We start from the raw sequence: 19,997 nt of genomic DNA on the forward strand, positions 1-19,997 counted from the left end.
TGAGGCCACATAATTGTAATCCAGTCAAATCCAGTCCTCCCGCAGCACTCTGCATGGCCTGTTTTTGGCCTCCCCAGTCTCCTACAGCAGTGGTCACCAACTGGTGGTCCATGGACCACTGGTGGTCCGCAAGAAAATTTTGGTGGTCCACAGAAAAATTATTTGCGTTTTTTATATTGCACTCAGTCAATATAAACTACAGCCTCTGGGCCAGATATGTGCAATTAACATTTGTGTTGCTGCAAAGAGTCTCCCACTTTGGGGTCTTTTTGTGTGGGTCGGAGGGGGGCAGAAATTCTAACTTGGGGTCTGCTTCAGCCTCCTGGTACAGGGCTTTGGGTAAAGGCTGGAGGGAACCGCTGCTGGTGGTGAAGAGCCAGAGGGCCTTGTTCCAGTGGGACTGCATCATGGCCTGGAACTGGCTGACCATTTCAGCCTGCTGAGCCTCCAGGCGCTGGTACCTGGGCTTGCACTCCCACAGGTCTTCCCTCTGTTTGGAAAGCCTATGCTCGTAGTCCTCAGTGAGGTGCTTCCTTCTCAGCCAGATCCAATTTGAACTGAGCTGTTTTGCCAACTCTTTCTCATGGTGGCTGCTTAGCTCCAACAGCTGCTTCCTGTTGGGGTCCTAAGGAGCCCAGGCAGGCAGACGAGGAGTGGCTGGGAGGGGAGGGGCGAGTAGAGGCTGGTGAGGCGCCCCTTGATGTGAGTGACATTGAGTTGGGTATGCCCACCCAGTCACATGACCACCTAGCCTCGTCCACTCAGCTGATCATTAGGCAGATCATATTAGTGGACCGTGGGACTTAAAATTATGAATTTAGTGGTCCCTGAAATCCGAAAGGTTGGGGACCACTGTCCTACAGCACTCTGATGGCTGAAAACAGGCCACACAGAGGCCCTGTGTGGCCCGTTTTCAGCTGGCAGAGTGCTGCAGGAGGTCAAAGAGGCCAAAAATGGGCTGTGGGGCCCCACCCCCAGCCCCTCTTGGCTGGCAAGGCAAATATTTGATATTTTCAGGCTGGCATGCGGGCCAGATTTAAGCATTTAACACCCCTGTGCTAAACTGATATTAGCTAATCATCTTGAGATTTACTTAACAACACAGGAAAAGTGGTGAAATGGTGAAAAAAGCGGGACCAAAATCATTCTTTCCAATTCCCTTTGGTAGTTTCTAATTTTTCATTATGTGGACATAAAAAACAGATATACTTATCAAACTGAAACAGTGTGACAGCAGATGAATTCAGAAAAAAGTCCCTCTTCCCTAACAAGGCTTTTATTTCTCTACTCACCTGATTTTTTTTTTAAAGGGAGGGGATTATGAAATATATCCCAATACTTTCAGTTTGAATTAGGAACAGTTAATAATGACAGAACTTCAGATTAAGAAAATGTGATTGAATATAATTTAATGTAGTAAGTGACATGCTCTGAACCTTGGTTGTTCTTCTTTCTCTAATTTTCCCCTCATTTCCTGAAAATCAGATATTTCTGTATCCATTAGATAGAGAAGATGACATCTACAGTACACATATTTTTGATTCATCATTTCTACCGCAAATATCTTATGCTGCATATTCATTTTATTACTTTTGTATAAATTTAATTATTGCTTTATTTTTATTGTTCATTTTTATGGTAGCTAAACTGTGCATTGGTGGAGAATACATTATAAAGAAAAAAATGATTTGTTATCTAATTCTAGGATATTTTACTACTACTCTCCTAAACATTAAAAGTGAAGAGATATTATGCCACATTTCTGGAGATAAGCAACTTTTTGGTAAAAATTAAAAATATTTAAAATACATTTAATAGATACATAATAATGGTCTGAATGAACTATACTTTTACACCAACACTTACAATGGATATTAAAGTTATTTCATTATTTCCAATGTTCCCTCTAATCCCCAGTTTTGCAAAATGAAAAAAAGTGAAAATATGTATTTTCCATTGCATCAGATATTCTGAAAGTTCTATACCTCTAGATCAAAGTTATATTATTTACTTGTAATACTTATATTATGAAAATATAACTTTTCCTTTCCTAACGAAACAGCGGCAATAGTCCTAAGTAGTTTGGGCAAAATAAAAAGAGGATGGCATGGAAGAGTGAACGATGAAGTCAAACCATGTGCAGGCAAAGGGATTACCTGTCGTCTATGAGACTTTGTTGGGGCACAGGAACAAACTAAAAATTAGTCACCAATGCTGGATTCAGACATAATAGGAAAAATAGTAACATATGAATCATTGCAGCAAACTAGGACTCATACATTATCTTCAAACCTTGGTTTCAAATGAAGTTTTGCTGTCAAAAAAATGAATCAAATTTATTGTCTGGAGTAGATTTATTTATCTCATCTCTCATCTCTCTCAAAGAGGGGATTCAGATGTTCAAGCAAAGGATATTAAATTAAATAAATCCCATCATAACCCAAGATAATAAATACTGCTATGTGTCTCTTTCCTTACAAATGCTGCCATCCCACCATATATGTAAGATAAAGCAACTATTTATCAAAGGTAAGCATCATGGTTAAGCAAGAAACTGTATCAAGAAACTTTCATTTTGAATAGCACATCAATGGAAATGAAAAAAAGTTAAGTAAATTCAACCTACCTCCCCTTGTTTTTCCTTTGGTAAGCCTTGACAGTCCTTAATTTCATGTCCAAATTGGTTACAAAGACCACATGGTTTAGGTTTATTAGGCTTAAATTCTTCTCTGATTATAGTAAAATTTGGTTCATGAGTAGCTAATCCAAGCATAATAAGATCAGCTACAAAAGAAACAGAACAAACCCCAACCATTAATAAGGCCTCAGTTCTGATAAGCCACCAAAGCTCTGGAGTGACTAAGAATAGGATACAGGCTTGGTACATTCTCTTCTTCCCAGCTTTCATGCCCAATTTATCTGAATTAGCAAATTGTTAGAATTAAATGCACTCAGAAGGATGTGTAGTAAGTAGAAAATGGAGGGAAGCCATGTACTAAGAAGTACAAGAAGAAAACGTAATTAGGTTGTTCATCTGAATTTACATAATATAAGTGGTAGTTTAATATTTAACTCAGCCAAATGAACTTTTATTTAAAATGATACCATGCACCAAACTGATTAACAAACATTCTGCATACAGTCTTCTTTTATTACTAATATAGAAAAGCCTAGAAATAGACTTACCATCAGCACCACATAAACAGTGGTGTGTATTCGGATCATGGTTTGGCTGGGCTGGAACAAAAGGACATTGTGTCATTATAGAATTCTGATATTTCACAGACATGATACAACAAAAAAATTACCAAGACTCTACTTAACTATTTAAAATATTTAAAAAGATACTGTAGCATTAATAAACACATCCCTGGGCTCTGAAGAAATAAGAATGGCCACAAGGAAAATGCAATCTGGAAAAAACAGTAGACTAGAAAAGTTCACTAGAAAGTATTCACCAGAATAATAAACACAATGTCTTATCAGTTCCAATTACTGCCACAATGTTAATTTCTATTTTGCCATTTAATCAAGTTTGTAAGATGATTATGTGTCAGCAAATTTGTATCAACTCACAGTTGCCCCAGAATTTTTCTCCATGATGGTCTGTTTCTAAATTGATCCTTCAGGTCTTCTATCCATTTAAGTAAAATATAGGAGTGGTTTACCATTCCCTTTTCCTGCACAGTATGAATTGATGCCTTTGCTGTTGTCACTAAAATGATCGTTTCTCTCCAGCATCTTCCTATATCACTGCTGCCCAATATAGATGCATGCTTGTTTTACCTAGGCAGCTTCATGCCTTAGTAACCTAGTTCTCCCGAAAATAAGCCCTAGTGAAGGGGTGGGCATGGCCAGCACAGGAGGCAGCCCTTCCCTTCCCTGGTCACCTCAGAACTTCTTGGCCGCTTAATTGGATCAGCTGAGCCACTCCAGCCGCCATTCACAAAACAGCTGATTTGCAGATGCTGCTCAGGCCATCGCCTCCAGCAAGTGTGGCCGCTTTTGCAGCCAATCATGACTGCAAAAGAAGCCGGAGGCCAAGCAACGCAACCCCTGCACCTCAAACCCTCCTTAACTATGACAGTCACAGCAGGCAATTCTGTCCACAGAACAGGAAAGGAAGGCACGGAAATCCATACACCTGAAGAAGCTCTGAGAGGAAATGCCGCTGTCGATGTGCAGGAAATCTCCCCACCTCCACCTGCAGATCGTCCTTTCAAAAGAGTTTCACCAGGACGAAGAGGTGGCTGGAGGCAGTGTTTGTGTCAGGTTGGGCTTTCTTCACGAGGGGGACGATCTGGGGAGCGAGAGATTTAGGAAGCCTAGGCTGGCGTGGGGCAATTTCTCCAGTGAAGCGTCTGATTTATTCCCAGGGGTGAGCGTCTTGTGGGCTGGCCGGAGAGGGAATGTCTGTGCTTTAGAACAGCACCCTGAGCTTTAGAACAGGGTGAGAGGCAGGAAAATCCCGTTGCCGTTTGCAAAAATGCCCTATTCTGAGCCTTAAATGTTGCAATCCTGGAATATACTGACGGCTCAGAATGGGGTGTTTTTGCAAACAGCTTGAAAATGAGGAGGGGGGATTTTCCTGCCTCTCACTCTGTTCTGAAGGAAAGGACTGTGTGTGTGTGTGTGTGAGAGAGAGAGAGAGATCCCTACCCCCCCCACCTCTCCCAAGGCAGCCACATCCCTCCACTAACCTGCTTTCCTGCTCCATTCTCCACTGCCACGTGCAGGGCAAGAAAAGTAGTCTGTGGGACTACTTCCAACATCCCAATATCTTTTTTTTTTTGCGAGAAGTTGGAAGGTCTGAATTTTTGTTATTTTTTTTTACCATAGTCACACAGACTATATTTCTTGTCCTGCCCATGCAGCAGAGAACGGAGCTGGAAAGGAAGTTAGTGAAGGGATGCGGCTGACTTGGAGGGAGTGGTGTTGTGTGAGGGACCTTGGTGTGCGTGCGTGCGTGTGAAGAGAGAGGGAGGGAGGGAGGGAAATCCGATCCAACCTTGGAGAGTTACCGTATACCAGGGCTGGTGGCAGTGTCCTCTCTCTCACACACACACACACACACAGAAACATACACACCGAGGTTCACAGGAACTCTCTGCCTTCCTGGCAGCACTGCTCTTGGCCACCCTGCTGGGCTGCTTCTGCCTGGTGCGGGATGAGTCGGATGAGATCTACAACTTCCAAAATACCCTCTTCCCCGCTGTCGGCCTGCCAGGGCCTTTGCCAGTGGCCACTGGAGGAGCCAAGCCGCTTCACCTGCTGTCGCCTTCAGGCTGCCGAGATCCTTCCTGCAGGTCTACTAGGTGCTGCAGGTTCCAGGCTACGAGCTGAGCCCAGCACTCTTTCAGGGCCTGGTGGGCACTAGCTCTCATGCTGGCTGTGTGAAGCGGTGCGGGCGGCGCAGCTCACCGGCAGCAGGGGACGCTCGGAGGTCATAGATCTGGGACAACTCACCCTACACCAGGCAGGAATAGCCCAGCAGGACAGCCAAAAGCAGTGCTGCCTGGAAGGCCCTACGAGGCCAGAACAGCACAGTCATCTGTTCAGCGGCCATCCAGTAGCAAGACCAGCAAAAAGGGCAGGCGGAGACCAGGACGTGCAGAGAACTTGGATCATTGCAGCCGCAGGCAAGCAGGTGGTGGGACGGAGAGGGTGGGGCAGGTGGGCTTGCTGCCCTCTGCACCTCAAAAATAATATTCCCGAAAATAAGGCTAAGCCCTTATTTGGGAGTGGGGTGTCAAAAGAAAATAAGACCCTGTCTTATTTTTGGGGAAATGTGGAATATTCTATATTTATGTAATCAAGTTGATTTTGTGTCACTCCCGCATATAATTCAATGAAAACACAGTATAATCAAATCCAATAGGATAAAATAATAATATTGAAATACATTAAAAACAAATTAACAAAATCAATACTAGCAATATACATATTATATAAAAATTAGACATATCAATTCAGTTCAAAGACATTGAGAAGAAACAAAGCATGTATCAATGTATCCAGCTAGCATATATTGACATGGATTTAAAATTCTGCTACATAGTTTCTCTTGCCCTGTTCTTTCTCTATATGCAATAACTTCCCTTTAAATAAGGTAATGATTATTGTTGAACTAAGGTTTTAAGGCATTAAAAATAAGCTGGTATATAACTCAACTTTGGGGTCTCTTCAATTTAGCCTATCTCAGTGTTTTAATCAGAAAGACAGTACTTATTCCTAAGTCCAACATGTTTTTGACACATTAGAAAAGAGTTTTGTTTTTTAAATTCTATTGCAAACATTTTGAGAAACAACAAGATATTTCATAAATGAGAGAAATTCTCTAGAACTCTTCACCAAAAGAACATATTTAAGGAATGAAGCTTCCAAAAAGCCACATTTTTTAAAGTTTACTATCTCACTTCACAGATGCAAGTTGGTTCATATGAAATATACTTCTGTTACATACAAGTGGTCCTCCACTGTTTATTCAGTGAGCATTCAAAATATGATGACGCTGAATGGACCTACACCTGCACGAATACACAACCAATAGTGTCCCCACCATCATATGAACAAAACTTTGTGTTTGACAATCCACCCTTAAAACCGACCACTGTCCCCCCCGCTTATCCCAGAGCTCCCCCATCCCGAAGGCACCCCATGTTCTGCTTAAAGACTGCAACTGGAAAAGCAGATATTGTGGTTGTTAAGCAAGACAATTATGTGAGCACCTCACTTAAAGATTGCCATGATTTCTGACCATTCTCAGAAGGCTTCATTGTGGTGATAAGTCAAGGACTTCCTGTACTGTAAAATCAGGTACACAATTTAAGTTGCTATATGTTGTTGTTAGTTGCGAAGTCATGTCCAACCCATGGACAACGGCCTTCCTGTCCTCTACCATCCTCTGGAGTCCATTTAAGCTCACACCTACTGCTTCAGTGACTCCATCCAGCCACCTCGTTCTCTGTCGTCCCCTTCTTCTTTTGCCCTCAATCTTTCCCAGCATTAGGCTCTTCTCTAGTGACTCCTTCTTTCTCATTAGGTGGCCAAAGTATTTCAGTTTCATCTTTAGGACCTGGCCTTCTAAAGAGCAGTCAGGGTTGATCTCCTCTAGGACTGACTTGTTTGTTCGCCTTGCAGTCCAAGGGACTCGCAGGAGTCTTCTCCGGCACCAGAGTTCAAAGGCCTTGATTCTTTGGTACTCAGCCTTTCTTATGGTCCAGCCTTCATAGCCATACATTACAACTGGGAAAACCATAGCCTTAACTATACGCACTTTTGTTGGCAGGGTGATGTCTCTGCTTTTTAGTACGCTGTCTAGATTTGCCGTAGCTTTCCTCCCCAGGAGCAAAGTTGCTATATAGACTAATATCAAGAACGCTAAGCTTATTTTTGTACTTTTAAATTTTGATTTTATATCTTTGTTTAACCTATACATGCACTAAACTATTACTACAATCACATGAAACCTATTGCTCTGCACATGTTCAATGAGTATTTTGACAAACCCTGCGGTATAAAACAGTAATACATTAATTCAAACTGTTCAAAGTTATCCTACTAATTCTAGTAAATTGCATATTCTCCTGTAAAAAGCATAAAATCCCTTACCTCTTTGCCTTCGTATGTAATCCATTATTTTGTGCTCACCCTCACCTGGAGCACTTGCATCAGATAAAATAACCTATCAATAACAAAAAGAAGATATAAATTGAAATACTCAATACAGAATATCAGCATGAAAATTACTACTAATTGTATATCTGGCACAATATTTTCTAAACTTTTGATGCCTTGAGTACCGTATATACTCGAGTATAAGCCGAGTTTTTCAGCACGTTTTTTGTGCTGAAAAACGTCCCCTCGGCTTATACTCGAGTCTACGTCTTCGGGAACCCCGCACAGGAGGGGGTACGGAACGGACTCCCATGGGAGGGACGGGGAGCGGGCCCGCCGAGGTCTCGCGGGATTTGTCGCCCCCAGGCCGGCCCCCATTCCCGTGTCTGGTGGGCGGACGGCGCAAACTTGGCGGACTGTGCATTGGCGCGGGGAAGCCCTGGTGGTGCAGTGAGAGGGCTGGGCAGGGGAGCCGCCAGCCTTCTCGGCTGAGGGAGGGAGGTTTCCCGACCGCGCTGACTCGCCGCCGCGAGCCACCCCAAAGGCCAGAAGAAAAGGTCATTCCATCGGAGTAATGGGCGAAGGCTCCTTCCTCTCCGCCTTACCCATGCTGTGCGAGCCCGGCTGGGCTGCAACCCCGCCGCCGCTCCTTCCTCAGCCTCCGGGGCTCGCGCTCTAGCAGCCGCCAAGCTCAGGCCGGACTCGCAGCTCCCATCAGCACTCGCACGGCGCGATTCGGGCAGGAGGAGTCGGGCTCGCTCTGTGGCGGTGGCGGGAAGCCCTGGTGGTGCAGTGAGAGGGCTGGGCAGGGGAGCCGCCAGCCTTCTCGGCTGAGGAGGAGGAACGCGAGCACCGCCTTCGCTGGCATTCCGGGATTTCCTTTGTTTAGAGCTGGGAATCCTCCTTCCCCTTTGCACTCCTCCTCCTCCTCCCTCCCTCCCTCTCTCTCTCACACACACACAGACTTCTAAAGTCGATTGGCACAATGCTAAGCAAACACAGCAGTGGGTCAAGGGTGAAGGGCTAGGAACCTGGCAGGTGAAAGGTTCTCCTGTCGCCATTGTTGCTAGGCAGATGTTCAGGCGCAACGGAGAGAGAAGAGGGGGAAACCTCCTCCTCAGCCGAGAAGGACTGCACCGCCAGGGCTTCCCCGCCAATGCATAGCCTGGCGGGAGTTACTGCAGCTCACCCGGCCCCGCCCCAACTGGTGGTGTTGGGGCAGCAGCTGCCGCTTTCTAGCAAAAGGTCGCCGCCCAAAACTCCTCGCCTTCTCCTGGGAAGGGCTGGATGGCTAGCCGGGAAGGGTTGAATAAGCAAGCCAACCTCCCTCCCTCCCTCCCTCCTCTCCCCCGCAAGCGAAAGAGCGTTTTCCCGTTGGAAGAGAGAGAGAGAGAGAGAAAGGAGGGGCCGTTCCTCCCCTTCTTTCATTCTTTCTTCTCCCTCCGTGCTTCAGAAGCTGGGCGTGTGTGTGCGCCCTAGTCCCCTTCTGTTCCGTGGCGCTGGAAGAGAGAGAGAGAAAGGAGGGGCCGTTCCTCCCCTTCTTTCATTCTTTCTTCTCCCTCCGTGCTTCACCGTGCTGGGCGACCTGGAGCAGCTGCTCTTCAGCCAGATGCTCGTGAGTCAGCCCGTCCCTTCCTTCCCGTGGGGTCTGCCTTGCTGGTGAAGGTTATTGGGGCTTTTGAGCAAGGGAGGAGGAACGCGAGCACCGCCTTCGCGCTGGCATTCCGGGATTTCCTTTGTTTAGAGCTGGGAATCCTCCTTCCCCTTTGCACTCCTCCTCCCTCCCTCTCTCTCTCTCTCTCACACACACACACACACACACAGACTTCTAAAGTCGATTGGCACAATGCTAAGCAAACACAGCAGTGGGTCAAGGGTGAAGGGCTAGGAACCTGGCAGGTGAAAGGTTGAGCGACATGAAAGGCAAAGACCACAATTGTTTTAAGAAAGAAGCTTTAGCAGGAGGGGGATGGAGGGTGTTTTAAGTTTTGGCAAACAGCCAGGCCAACTGTATTGGAGAAGGTCACACAACTGGCCTTAACATTTTAGCTGCTGTCTTTTCCTCACACTTGGGTTTAATGATATTAGAGATCCTTATTGCCCTGCCAAAAAAAAAAAAAGAGCCACCCCAACGCCTATGAAAATTAACCTTCTGCCAAGAGACACTGTGCAGGGTATTTTCACTATTGGTGTGCATACAGGCTTAGATTTGTGCTGGGTTCTTAGTGCTTAGAGCACTGACCTTCAGAGGCACCCTGGTCCCTTGGAAGCTAAAGGAGGACTCATTTTCATGCTTGCAGTTGTATTGTCAATTTCTGTGAGACAATGTTGTTGAAGTAACTCACTCACTCATTCATTCATTCATTCATTCATTCCTTGTGTGTCCAATCACACTTAGCCAATAAAAATTCTATTCTATTCTATTCTATTCATTCATTCATTCATTTTATTTTGTCAAATACATATTAAATAATTATATAAATATAAGCATGAATTGAATACATAAAAGGAATACAACTAAAGGGAACATTAGGACAGGGACGGTAGGCACGCTGGTGCTCTTATGCACGCCTTACAGACCTCTTAGGAATGGGGTGAGGTCAATACTAGATAGTCTTTGGTTAAGGCTTTGGGGATTTTGGGAAGAGACCAGAGTCAGGTAGCACATTCAGGCATTAACAACTCTGTTACTGAAGTCACATTTTCTGCAATCTAGATTGGAGGTTCACTTTAAGTTTGAATCTATTGTGTTCTCGTGTATTGTTGTGGTTGAAGCTGAAGTAGTCATTGATAGGAAGTACATTGTAGCAGATAATTTTATGAGCTATGCTCAGGTCATACCAAAGGTGGCGTAGTTCTAAATTTTCTAAAGCTGGGAATCCTCCTTCCCCCTTTTGCACTTTTATTGTTTTTCGTTCAAATAAATATTCATGTTATTTTACTTGGCTCTATCTTTATTTTTTACATTGACCAGTAGCTGCCTCATTTCCCACCCTCGGCTTATACTCGAGTCAATAGTTTTTCCCAGTTTTTGTGGTAAAATTAGGTGCCTCGGCTTATATTCGGATCGGCTTATACTCGAGTATATACGGTAATTTTAAAACAAAAACTGGAAGAATACTGTTATTAATATTCTCAGAAATACAAATCACCTCAGATATACTCAGATCTAGGGAGTCCAAGGGAGGAATGGAAAATTGGAAGCAGAGCTGATGCCTACAAGAAAGACTGAAGAACCAGTGACTCATTCTTTGGTACCTCCCCAGATAAGGAAAGGATAGGAGAGACTCAGGTGCACCAAATGGCTGCTCCTCATGAGGAGACTGCAGGATAGCAGTCTTCTGTGGGTTTCAGGAGAAGGAGAGGAAGCAATTAACTATCTTGCTTGCAACTGTGGGAGAATTTTAAAGCTTTTTAAAAGACATAAGTTCACAAGCTTTACTTTCTGGTCAAATTTCCTATTTTTATTTATAAATTTTATTGGCCACCCAATAAAAGGGTGGGTTAAAATCATAAAATATTTATGTTATGTTATATATTTATGAGGGACGCGGTGGCTCAGGGGCTAGGACGTTGAGCTTGTCGATCGAAAGGTCGGCAACTCAGCGGTTCGAATCCTTAGTGCTGCTGTGTAATGGGGTGAGCTCTCGTTAGTTGTCCCAGCTTCTGCCAACCTAGCAGTTTCGAAAGCATGTAAAAATGCAAGTAGAAAAAATAGGGACCACCTTGGTGGGAAGGTAACAGCGTTCCGTGCGCCTTTGGCATTGAGTCATGCCGGCCACATAACCACGGAGATGTCTTCGGACAGTGCTGGCTCTTCGGCTTTGAAACGGAGATGAGCACCGTCCCCTAGAGTCGGCAACGACTAGCACGTATGTGCGAGGGGAACCTTTACCATTTACCTATATATTTATTAATAATCTAAAAGGCATCAAAGACCCTTGAACAACAAATTTAACAATTTGTCAAGTGAGTTTAATTTCAACTCTCAACAAAAAAGTTAATTATAAACTTACAAATACAAAGAGTTTGAAATAAACAGCACTATAACATTATATACGAAGGAAATTATGTACATATTCCTAAAACTGATATCTATGCTTCCTAAACAGGCTATTAATAAAAAAAATCTTGACATTCTATTAGTGGATTGAAATGTCATTTGATAAATTCTTAATAAATTGTATTTTCCTCCCAAAATTACACATCCTACATAATATAAGGGGGGGGGGAGTTCCTCAATAATAGTTTAAGAGTTATCCTACCTAAAATTAATTTACATTAGGAAATACTTTGGAGGTATAGTCAAGAGAGTGAAACTTGCCGTTAAGTTTTTCCATCCCGGATCATTATTTAAACGATCAGCAATATAATAACGAAGACATTTAGCAAGATTGTCCATAAATTCTGTTCCCTATAACAAGAACATAAAATAATGTTTAGAGACAAGATTGGGCAATTTTTAAAATAAATAGAATAGAATGGAATAGAATAGAATAGAATAGAAATCTTTATTGGCCAAGAGTGATTGGACACACAAGGAATTTGTCTTTAGTGCATATTTAAACATATTTATTTATTTTATTTATTTATTTTATTAAATTTTTATACTGCCCTTCTCCCGAAGGACTCAGGGCGGTGTACAGCCGAAATAAAATACAGAGTATATACAATTAAAAGAGATTAAAATAAACTATTACTAAATGGCCGGTAATTAAAAGATTTAAAAATTTAAAATATTACTAAAACCCCAATTTAAAATCCACTATTTAATAAACACAAATATATACTAGCTTGAGTAGGTCAAAAAACCCGAAGCTTCTGAAGTTGTGAAATCATACTGTTAATACTTGGGTCTCTTAAAGAAAAAAGAATCTTGCTGTAACCTGCCAAAAATTGTAATTTATTTATTTATTTATTTATTTAATTCGATTTTTATACCGCCCTTCTCCCGAAGGACTCAGGGCGGTGTACAGCCGAAATAAAATACAGAGTATATACAATTAAAAGAGATTAAAATAAACTATTACTAAATGGCCGGTAATTAAAAGATTTAAAAATTTAAAATATTACTAAAACCCCAATTTAAAATCCACTATTTAATAAACACAAATATATACTAGCTTGAGTAGGTCAAAAAACCCGAAGCTTCTGAAGTTGTGAAATCATACTGTTAATACTTGGGTCTCTTAAAGAAAAAAGAATCTTGCTGTAACCTGCCAAAAACTGTAATTTATTTATTTATTTATTTATTTATTTAATTCGATTTTTATACCGCCCTTCTCCCGAAGGACTCAGGGCGGTGTACAGCCAAAAGTAAAAAACAAACAATAATGAGCATTTTAGCCATATCTTAATTCTCACTCTTAATTTAGAGGTATAGTGTTAATATATTCTATTTGAATTGGCAGGATTGTTTTAAAATAGTTTAACAAATTTACAGACACATAGACAATTTTTATGCTTTTGAACATAATAAGATTAGCTTAGTCAAGCCTGAAAACACGCATGAACGTATACAGTGGCTCTTCTATCAGAAATATGATTGTAATCCTTTCTTTTTCAGAACATACACAAGGCTTTTATTGAATGGAACAATGCAGAGAGAATAGCTGCAAGTACATTTAAAGTTAACTATAAAACCATATTCATCTAGCAGGAAGACCCCATAACACCAGTTTGGATAACATGAGAAATCTAAGAATAAAACAATAATCAAGTTTTTAAAATGATGGCTATTTTGGTCCATAAGAAAATTATAGCAAAAACATGATCCAACATAGATGGTAAAGCAATACTTTTACTAGGACCAATAAATGGCACAAAAATATGTCTAAGTATTTAGTTACTAGAATTATTCCTTATGCAAGATGTTATAAAAAGCAATCAACACCTAGCAATCAAGGACAAAAATGGATGATCTTCCAGGTTCTGAAAACACCAAGAATCCTAATATCCAATTTGTCTTCTGCCAAGGCAAAGTTCATATGTTTCATATGGCAGAAAACAGCAAGAAAAACACTGGATGGCAAGAAGCAAGAGTCCAAAAATTAGGTTAGTTGTGAAATCTATATTTTAAAAGCGATATCAAAAAGATTTGCAATTATGTCAGCTGTGGTAGCATGAAAAGTGAAAAAAGAAGTCACTGGCAAATTTATGACTAAGTCATAAACTAAAGTTACTGTATAATCACCTGAATTAAAAACATTTACTGTCACTTTTACAGCTGTCTTCTTTAATAAGATATTCTTAAAGACCATTTTATTGCTATCCTGAAATGGGGCGACATATTTGTCTCCAGCATATCAGAGATTTTAAATAGAGATAATCTATCTGTACTCCATGACTGTTTACACTGGGTGGGGCGGTCCTGTAGACAGAAGAATTGTCTTCTCTCAATCCATTTCACAAATCTAACATTTTCTCTTCCATAAAAATGTCATGCAGCAAGGTGAGCTGATCTAGAATACTCTTACCTTTTATATTCTGAATCTCATAAAATCCTGTTTCTAGATTTATAAAACATGTCACTGGTATTAAGTTATGACATTATCCATCAGAACCATATGTTTCTGGCATTGTGCAAACTTGAGTTTTGAGAGTAAAAATTAGATTCTTATTTTAGCAACTGAATTATGGAAACACTTCTTTTCATCCTCTCTCCTCATACAAACCCAGCCCAAAGTTAAACTTGGGAATACTTTTCTCAAAAGCATTATTTTTGGGGGTGTGACTTTACCCTTTCACGTTGTCCTTAGGAAACATATGGCAAGGGAAGGGGAGAAATGCACATAAGAAGAATTTTAGTTATATTATGCACACTCAATTGAGAGATAGAGAAAAACAAGTGCATGCACTTAGAGATATATCTTTTGACATTTTACTCTTCCATTTATGTCTTGCTACAAATTCCTACTTAGACTTGACACTGCTACTAGTGCAATCAAAGTAGCATCCTGAACTCTAAGATTTTTCCTAATTAGTTCTGTAATATAGCATTTTAGATGGCACCTTCACCTTCTGCAAATGCCAACAGTCTTCGCAAAAATAATTGCTAGATCTTAACCTGTAATCAGAGTCTGAGATGAGTTAGAAATCCAAAGCCAAGCAGTAGTTAATCAACCAATAGACTGTGACTAAAGCTATGTCAAATCTCAGTTTGGGAGATAATAGTAGTTCTACTTACTGGAGTTATGCAATTGCTGTCAAATCTTTCCTTAATTTCTTCTGGAGGTAGAAATCCACCTTTAAAAAAACATATAATAGAACTGAAGACTAATCTAACAGACAAAATTATGAGATGGAAGAAGACAGACTTATAATTCATATCATATCATTCATGATATGATTAATTCATATCATTAATTTTTAACATTTTACTTTACTGATAACTATATTCTGAATTCCAGACTACCTATCATAATGGTTCTAATCCAATCTAGCTATTTACTCAATAAAAATTTCTTTACTATTTGGTGGATCTTCTCTCAAGACAAGTTGTCAAAGGATTCCAGTCATGGCATTTTAAGTGTAAATTAGAATTCATTTAACCAGAATCTTGTGAATAAAGATAAGACAGAAACTGTGCAACTCAATCAATCAAGCATGCATTTGCATGATTATTTTGCTTTACTAGATACAAGAATAAATAAGGACAATAAAAAGCAGGAAAGAAAACCATCTTCAAATTACTTATTAACGAAAAATATTAGATTACTAATTTACCTTTCTCCATAATTTCTTGCCTTATTCTCTGTTTCTCTTCTGCTCCCTCCATTCCTTCTTTTGATGCTCTGAATCTTCTGGATCTTTGCTGATTCATCTTTGCCCGGGGAGCCTAGAAGAAGAGCATTAGCATTAACAATTTAACTGACATTGTTCTTAATTTTTGTTTTCCTATTAAACTATGAAGTTTAGACTGCATCACTATATTTGAAAGTTTATATAGAAATTACACAGACACATACATTCACACACAAGCAGCAATATTTATTAACTGCTGCACTATGAACAATTCTGAGAAGTTTTAAAGTACTATTAAATATCAATATTAATATTATTTATCTGATTCAGTTAAGTGAGAAAAATGTATTTATTACTGGCTTTCTCACAAGCACAATCTCCATAAATAAATGTCCAATAATTAAATAGGCTTTTATTGTAGTCCACTGTCCCTCAAAGTTTTGTCACATATATCGAAGTACTGATAATTGGCTAGTTAATATAAATAAAATAAACATAAAATTAATGTTAAAATACTATTTTTAAATGTCTACTTTGCAAAGAACTATTTCTGCTATGAAAATCTCATACTATTTTTTTTTAAAAAACTGAATAAGTGAGCAATTTTTTTGATACTTACCACTCCATCTATTGCCATGTAGAGAAGTCGCCTTGGTCTCACAATGTTGAATAGCCTGTCAATATACTCAAAAATTGCAACCATCATTTCATCTTCATTTTTGGGTGCTGGCCTGCAATGTAAGGTATCACATTAATATTTCAAATACCACAAATGCTGACTCCTTATTTAAGTAAAAATGTCACTCACTTGTCCTCAGGGTGTGTACAAGGATGAATAATGCCATTCATATCCAAGTATAAATTATCAAATTCCACTTCATTGGGATTCGGCTTACTAGTGTCAACTGGAATTTTGATACCATTACATTCTTTAGCCTGCAAACAATAAATGATAGATGATTCTGAAATATTATAATCATATTTTGATTCAGAAGCAAATATTCAAGAAAACCAACCTGTCAGACACAATCATAACCATACGTTAAATTGCAGTTGAGATTTATTGCTGAAGCCTATATTCAAAAATCTAGTCAACTAACATTCAGTACTAAACTGGTGCTAGATAGGAGTTAACGGAATTCAAGAGGGTTGGATTTAGATTGTTTGTCAGAATATAATAAGTCTGGGCTGATTATTTGCTTAACTCTATTTTAACTGCTCCTAGGCCAAGACTGAGGAAGATATACAACCCATAAGGCTGAGAAGGAAAATTTTATATAGTCTTCCTAGTGCAATGCAGATCCATTTTTTTTCAGATCAACTGAGTGTTTTGCATTTGATTGCATTGACTGATTGGCTTGCTGCCTGATATTATGGGCTAAGGTAATGACTGGCCCTAAGTCACCAGCTTTCATGCCTTAGGCAGGACTAGAGCAGTCTTCTGGTTTGTAGCCTGGTGCTTTAACCACTAGATCAAACTGGTTCTCCTGCTAAATTGTGATTTTACAACATAAAATTATTTTATACAGAGACTACCGAGACTATGATTTTAAAGCAAAGCATATATAACATAATTTATTATATTGCATATACAATCTTTGTTCCAGAGAAGCACATTGGATGTGTACATAGAGACCCTATCTATACACTCCTAAATATCCACTTAGAAAAAAAAAATGATTTAATTATTCAAATAAAAGTGCCTCATATGCATTCTTTACTTCCAGTGACATACTTCTAAAGAATTTGCATAGTATCAAAAAATGGAACAGCAACACTCAGATTAGCATGTTTCTTAAATCTAAGGATGAAATTTTTATGCTACTAATTCATAAATAATTGAAATCTACTGGAACATTGTCACCTTATTCCTCACTGAAGACATTTCTATGTGCAATCTCACATATTTCTGTACATTAACCTAAATTAATAACTAGTCTTTCGTGGAATTGTCTCAGAGTTTAATAAAGAACTTTGTAGCTAAGAAAGCTGAGTATGGAACCCAACTTTAAATTACTATTGTTTTTGTGTCTATAAGCATGAATAGAAGCTCATGCTCTATTATTTCATCTTCCACTCCTGAGCTCCCTGCAGAGATGGGGAAGGCTGAAAAGTTTAATTAGTTTAATGTGTATTAGTTTACTATTTTGCTGTAACTTTGGTTCAGCAACTAACTGGTTATTGAAGTTATTATATGTTCTCGTGTTCTAGGGTTTACATTTGAATGACAGTTATAAGTATCTGTATCCTGCAATGTGTACAAGAGTAATAATAGGAATTTTACTAATATGAACTCAGACGTTCATTCCTATTTCAGCTGAGTGGATAATCATCAATTTGATGTTGAGGACTTTCAGAATAATCAAATACAATCTCAACACACCATTGGTTTAATAAATGTAGCAAGACCTGCTTGATTTTGATTTTATCAGTCAGGCAGTAGAAAGTGGTTTCTAAACCAGTTTTTATGTCAGCTTCATTTTCATGATTATGAAGCTGGATTTCAGCTTTCTCATTCTGTCAATACAGGAAATCTACTATTACACTGTTCCAGATAAAGCCTAGGTGATCATCTATTTTAAAGAGTTTAATAAAAGGAATTTCACCACTTTATATAGAAGTCCGTTCAACAATAAAACATTTCAGTTCATCAGAATGAGTTTTATAAGGTTAAGCAGAGTATGTATCTTGTAATCTGATTTCATTTATTTAAATCCTAACCTATAATACAACCTTTGTTCATATCCTACTTCTAAAGCAACAATTTTTTCAATGTTATCTAACTCCAAGGGTGAGCGATCTATTTTTAATTCTCAAAAAATAATTGATTGCACAATATGTTGAATATTGATATTTCACAAGCAGCTGATGGTATTATAACCAATACATTTATACCAAAGTTCATTGCTATTAGGGCAATGAAAAAAATTAAAAGACAAAATTTATATGGGACAAAGACTTATGATGAAATTAACCAAACACAAGAGCTCCTTACTGAGTCTATGTTATAGTGATGAAGATGATTTTTTCTCCAAATGTATTGTGTGCTTTCAGTATTATTCAACAAAGCTTTTCAAATGATTTGAAGCCTTCCAAATAATCATAAAATACATATACCTGGAACCCTTAGTAACATGATATGTTTGCTGATTGCCTGTATGTTTCATCTTTGCTTGTTTGGGCAAATTTCTTTAACAAAAAGATAATGAGTAGTAGGTATGGGATATAGTATATATTATTTATAAAAGGACTGAATGTGAGCTTATTTAAAAGAAGGTAGCAATTAAATTGTTATTGGCCCAGAGGAGAGTTATAGATTAATAGCTAATATATTCTTCCTTGGAAAATACTCAAGCAGTTGGTAAATGACAAGCTTCAGATACTTTTATCTAGATTCATTTCAATTGACACAGAACTCTGAGATGACTCTGGGGAAGGTTATCATGTTAACGTAATATGTTAATATTCTGAGAACTATCAACAATATCTTCAAAAAAATAAAATTCACAAGGGAAGAAAACAACACACTACCCTTCCTGAATATCCCTATTAGCAGAGGCAACAATGACAAATTAGAAATACAAGTGTATAGTAAACCACCCATACCATCCAAGTGCTCCACTACAAAAATAATAACCTCACCTTCCATAAGAGAAGCTGTGTAAGAACACTATTTAGATGCTGCGTACTGCAACAACCCTGAACACCAGGAAAAGAAAAAAGATAATCTATACATCTTCCAACATCTTTCAACGAAATGAATACCCATACAACTTTATCAAAAAAATGCCTGACCACTCAACTCACTACAGCACAATCAACGTAAGCTGTGAAAAGGATAATACTGCCAAAATGAAGTATAATAAAGAATGGTTGCAGGAATTGGGTATGTCTAGTCTAGAAGGAGGACTACCACAAGGTGAGGAGCTCCCACAAAGATGAGGAGACCAACCTATTTTTCAAAGCACCAGAAAGCAACACAACAATAGATGGAAACTAATCAAGGAGACAAGCAACCTAGAACTAATGAGAACTTTCCTAATGGTGAGAACAATCAAGCAGTGGAATGGCTTGCCTTCAGAAGTCGTGTGCCCTATTGCCGGAGGCTTTTAAGTAGAGACTGGACAGCCATTTATCTGATATAGCGTCTCCTGCTCCAGTAGGGGTTGGACTAGAAGACTTCAAAGGTGTTCAGGCACGCCCCATATGACACAAGGTCCCTTCCAATAATATTCAATATCAGCATATTGCCCCCAACAATTTGGGTCCTCATTTTACCCACCTTAGAAGGATGGAAGGCTGAGTCAACCTTGAGCCTGGTGAGATTTGAACTGCGAAATTGCAAGCAGCCGGCAGTCAGCAGAAGTAGTCTGCAGTACTGCACTCTAACCACTGTGCCAGCATGGCTCAAATACTGCCAAATATAACATGGATGCCATGACACCTCACAAACTTTTTTGCAATATTTGAGGATTCAGATAGCAATAGCTCAGATGGGTTTGAATCTATTTAGGGGCTCTTACAACTTATACAAGATTGTATGGTACTACTAGTGCTGCATCTGGATTTGAAGATTTAAACACTTTCAAAATACCGTAATCAGATATTCCTTGCAATCAATCTCTAGTTTATTAGTC

General features: G+C 39.4%; 1 protein-coding gene across 1 annotated transcript in view; it reads right to left on the reverse strand.

Annotated features, from left to right (window-relative positions):
• XRN2 (5'-3' exoribonuclease 2) overlaps positions 1 to 19,997 on the reverse strand; it is an 84,617-nt gene that overhangs the window by 60,951 nt on the left and 3,669 nt on the right. Inside the window, exons 2-9 of the mRNA XM_058175329.1 lie at positions 16,169 to 16,296; positions 15,980 to 16,091; positions 15,343 to 15,454; positions 14,804 to 14,862; positions 11,942 to 12,031; positions 7,612 to 7,684; positions 3,187 to 3,237; positions 2,627 to 2,784 (exon numbers count right to left, since the gene is read on the reverse strand). Coding sequence (XP_058031312.1) covers positions 2,627 to 2,784; positions 3,187 to 3,237; positions 7,612 to 7,684; positions 11,942 to 12,031; positions 14,804 to 14,862; positions 15,343 to 15,454; positions 15,980 to 16,091; positions 16,169 to 16,296 — 783 coding nt within the window. The remainder of the gene's footprint in view (positions 1 to 2,626; positions 2,785 to 3,186; positions 3,238 to 7,611; positions 7,685 to 11,941; positions 12,032 to 14,803; positions 14,863 to 15,342; positions 15,455 to 15,979; positions 16,092 to 16,168; positions 16,297 to 19,997) is intronic.

The sequence above is a fragment of the Ahaetulla prasina genome, chromosome 3 (genome assembly GCF_028640845.1).
Source record: "Ahaetulla prasina isolate Xishuangbanna chromosome 3, ASM2864084v1, whole genome shotgun sequence".
Taxonomy (NCBI): domain Eukaryota; kingdom Metazoa; phylum Chordata; class Lepidosauria; order Squamata; family Colubridae; genus Ahaetulla; species Ahaetulla prasina.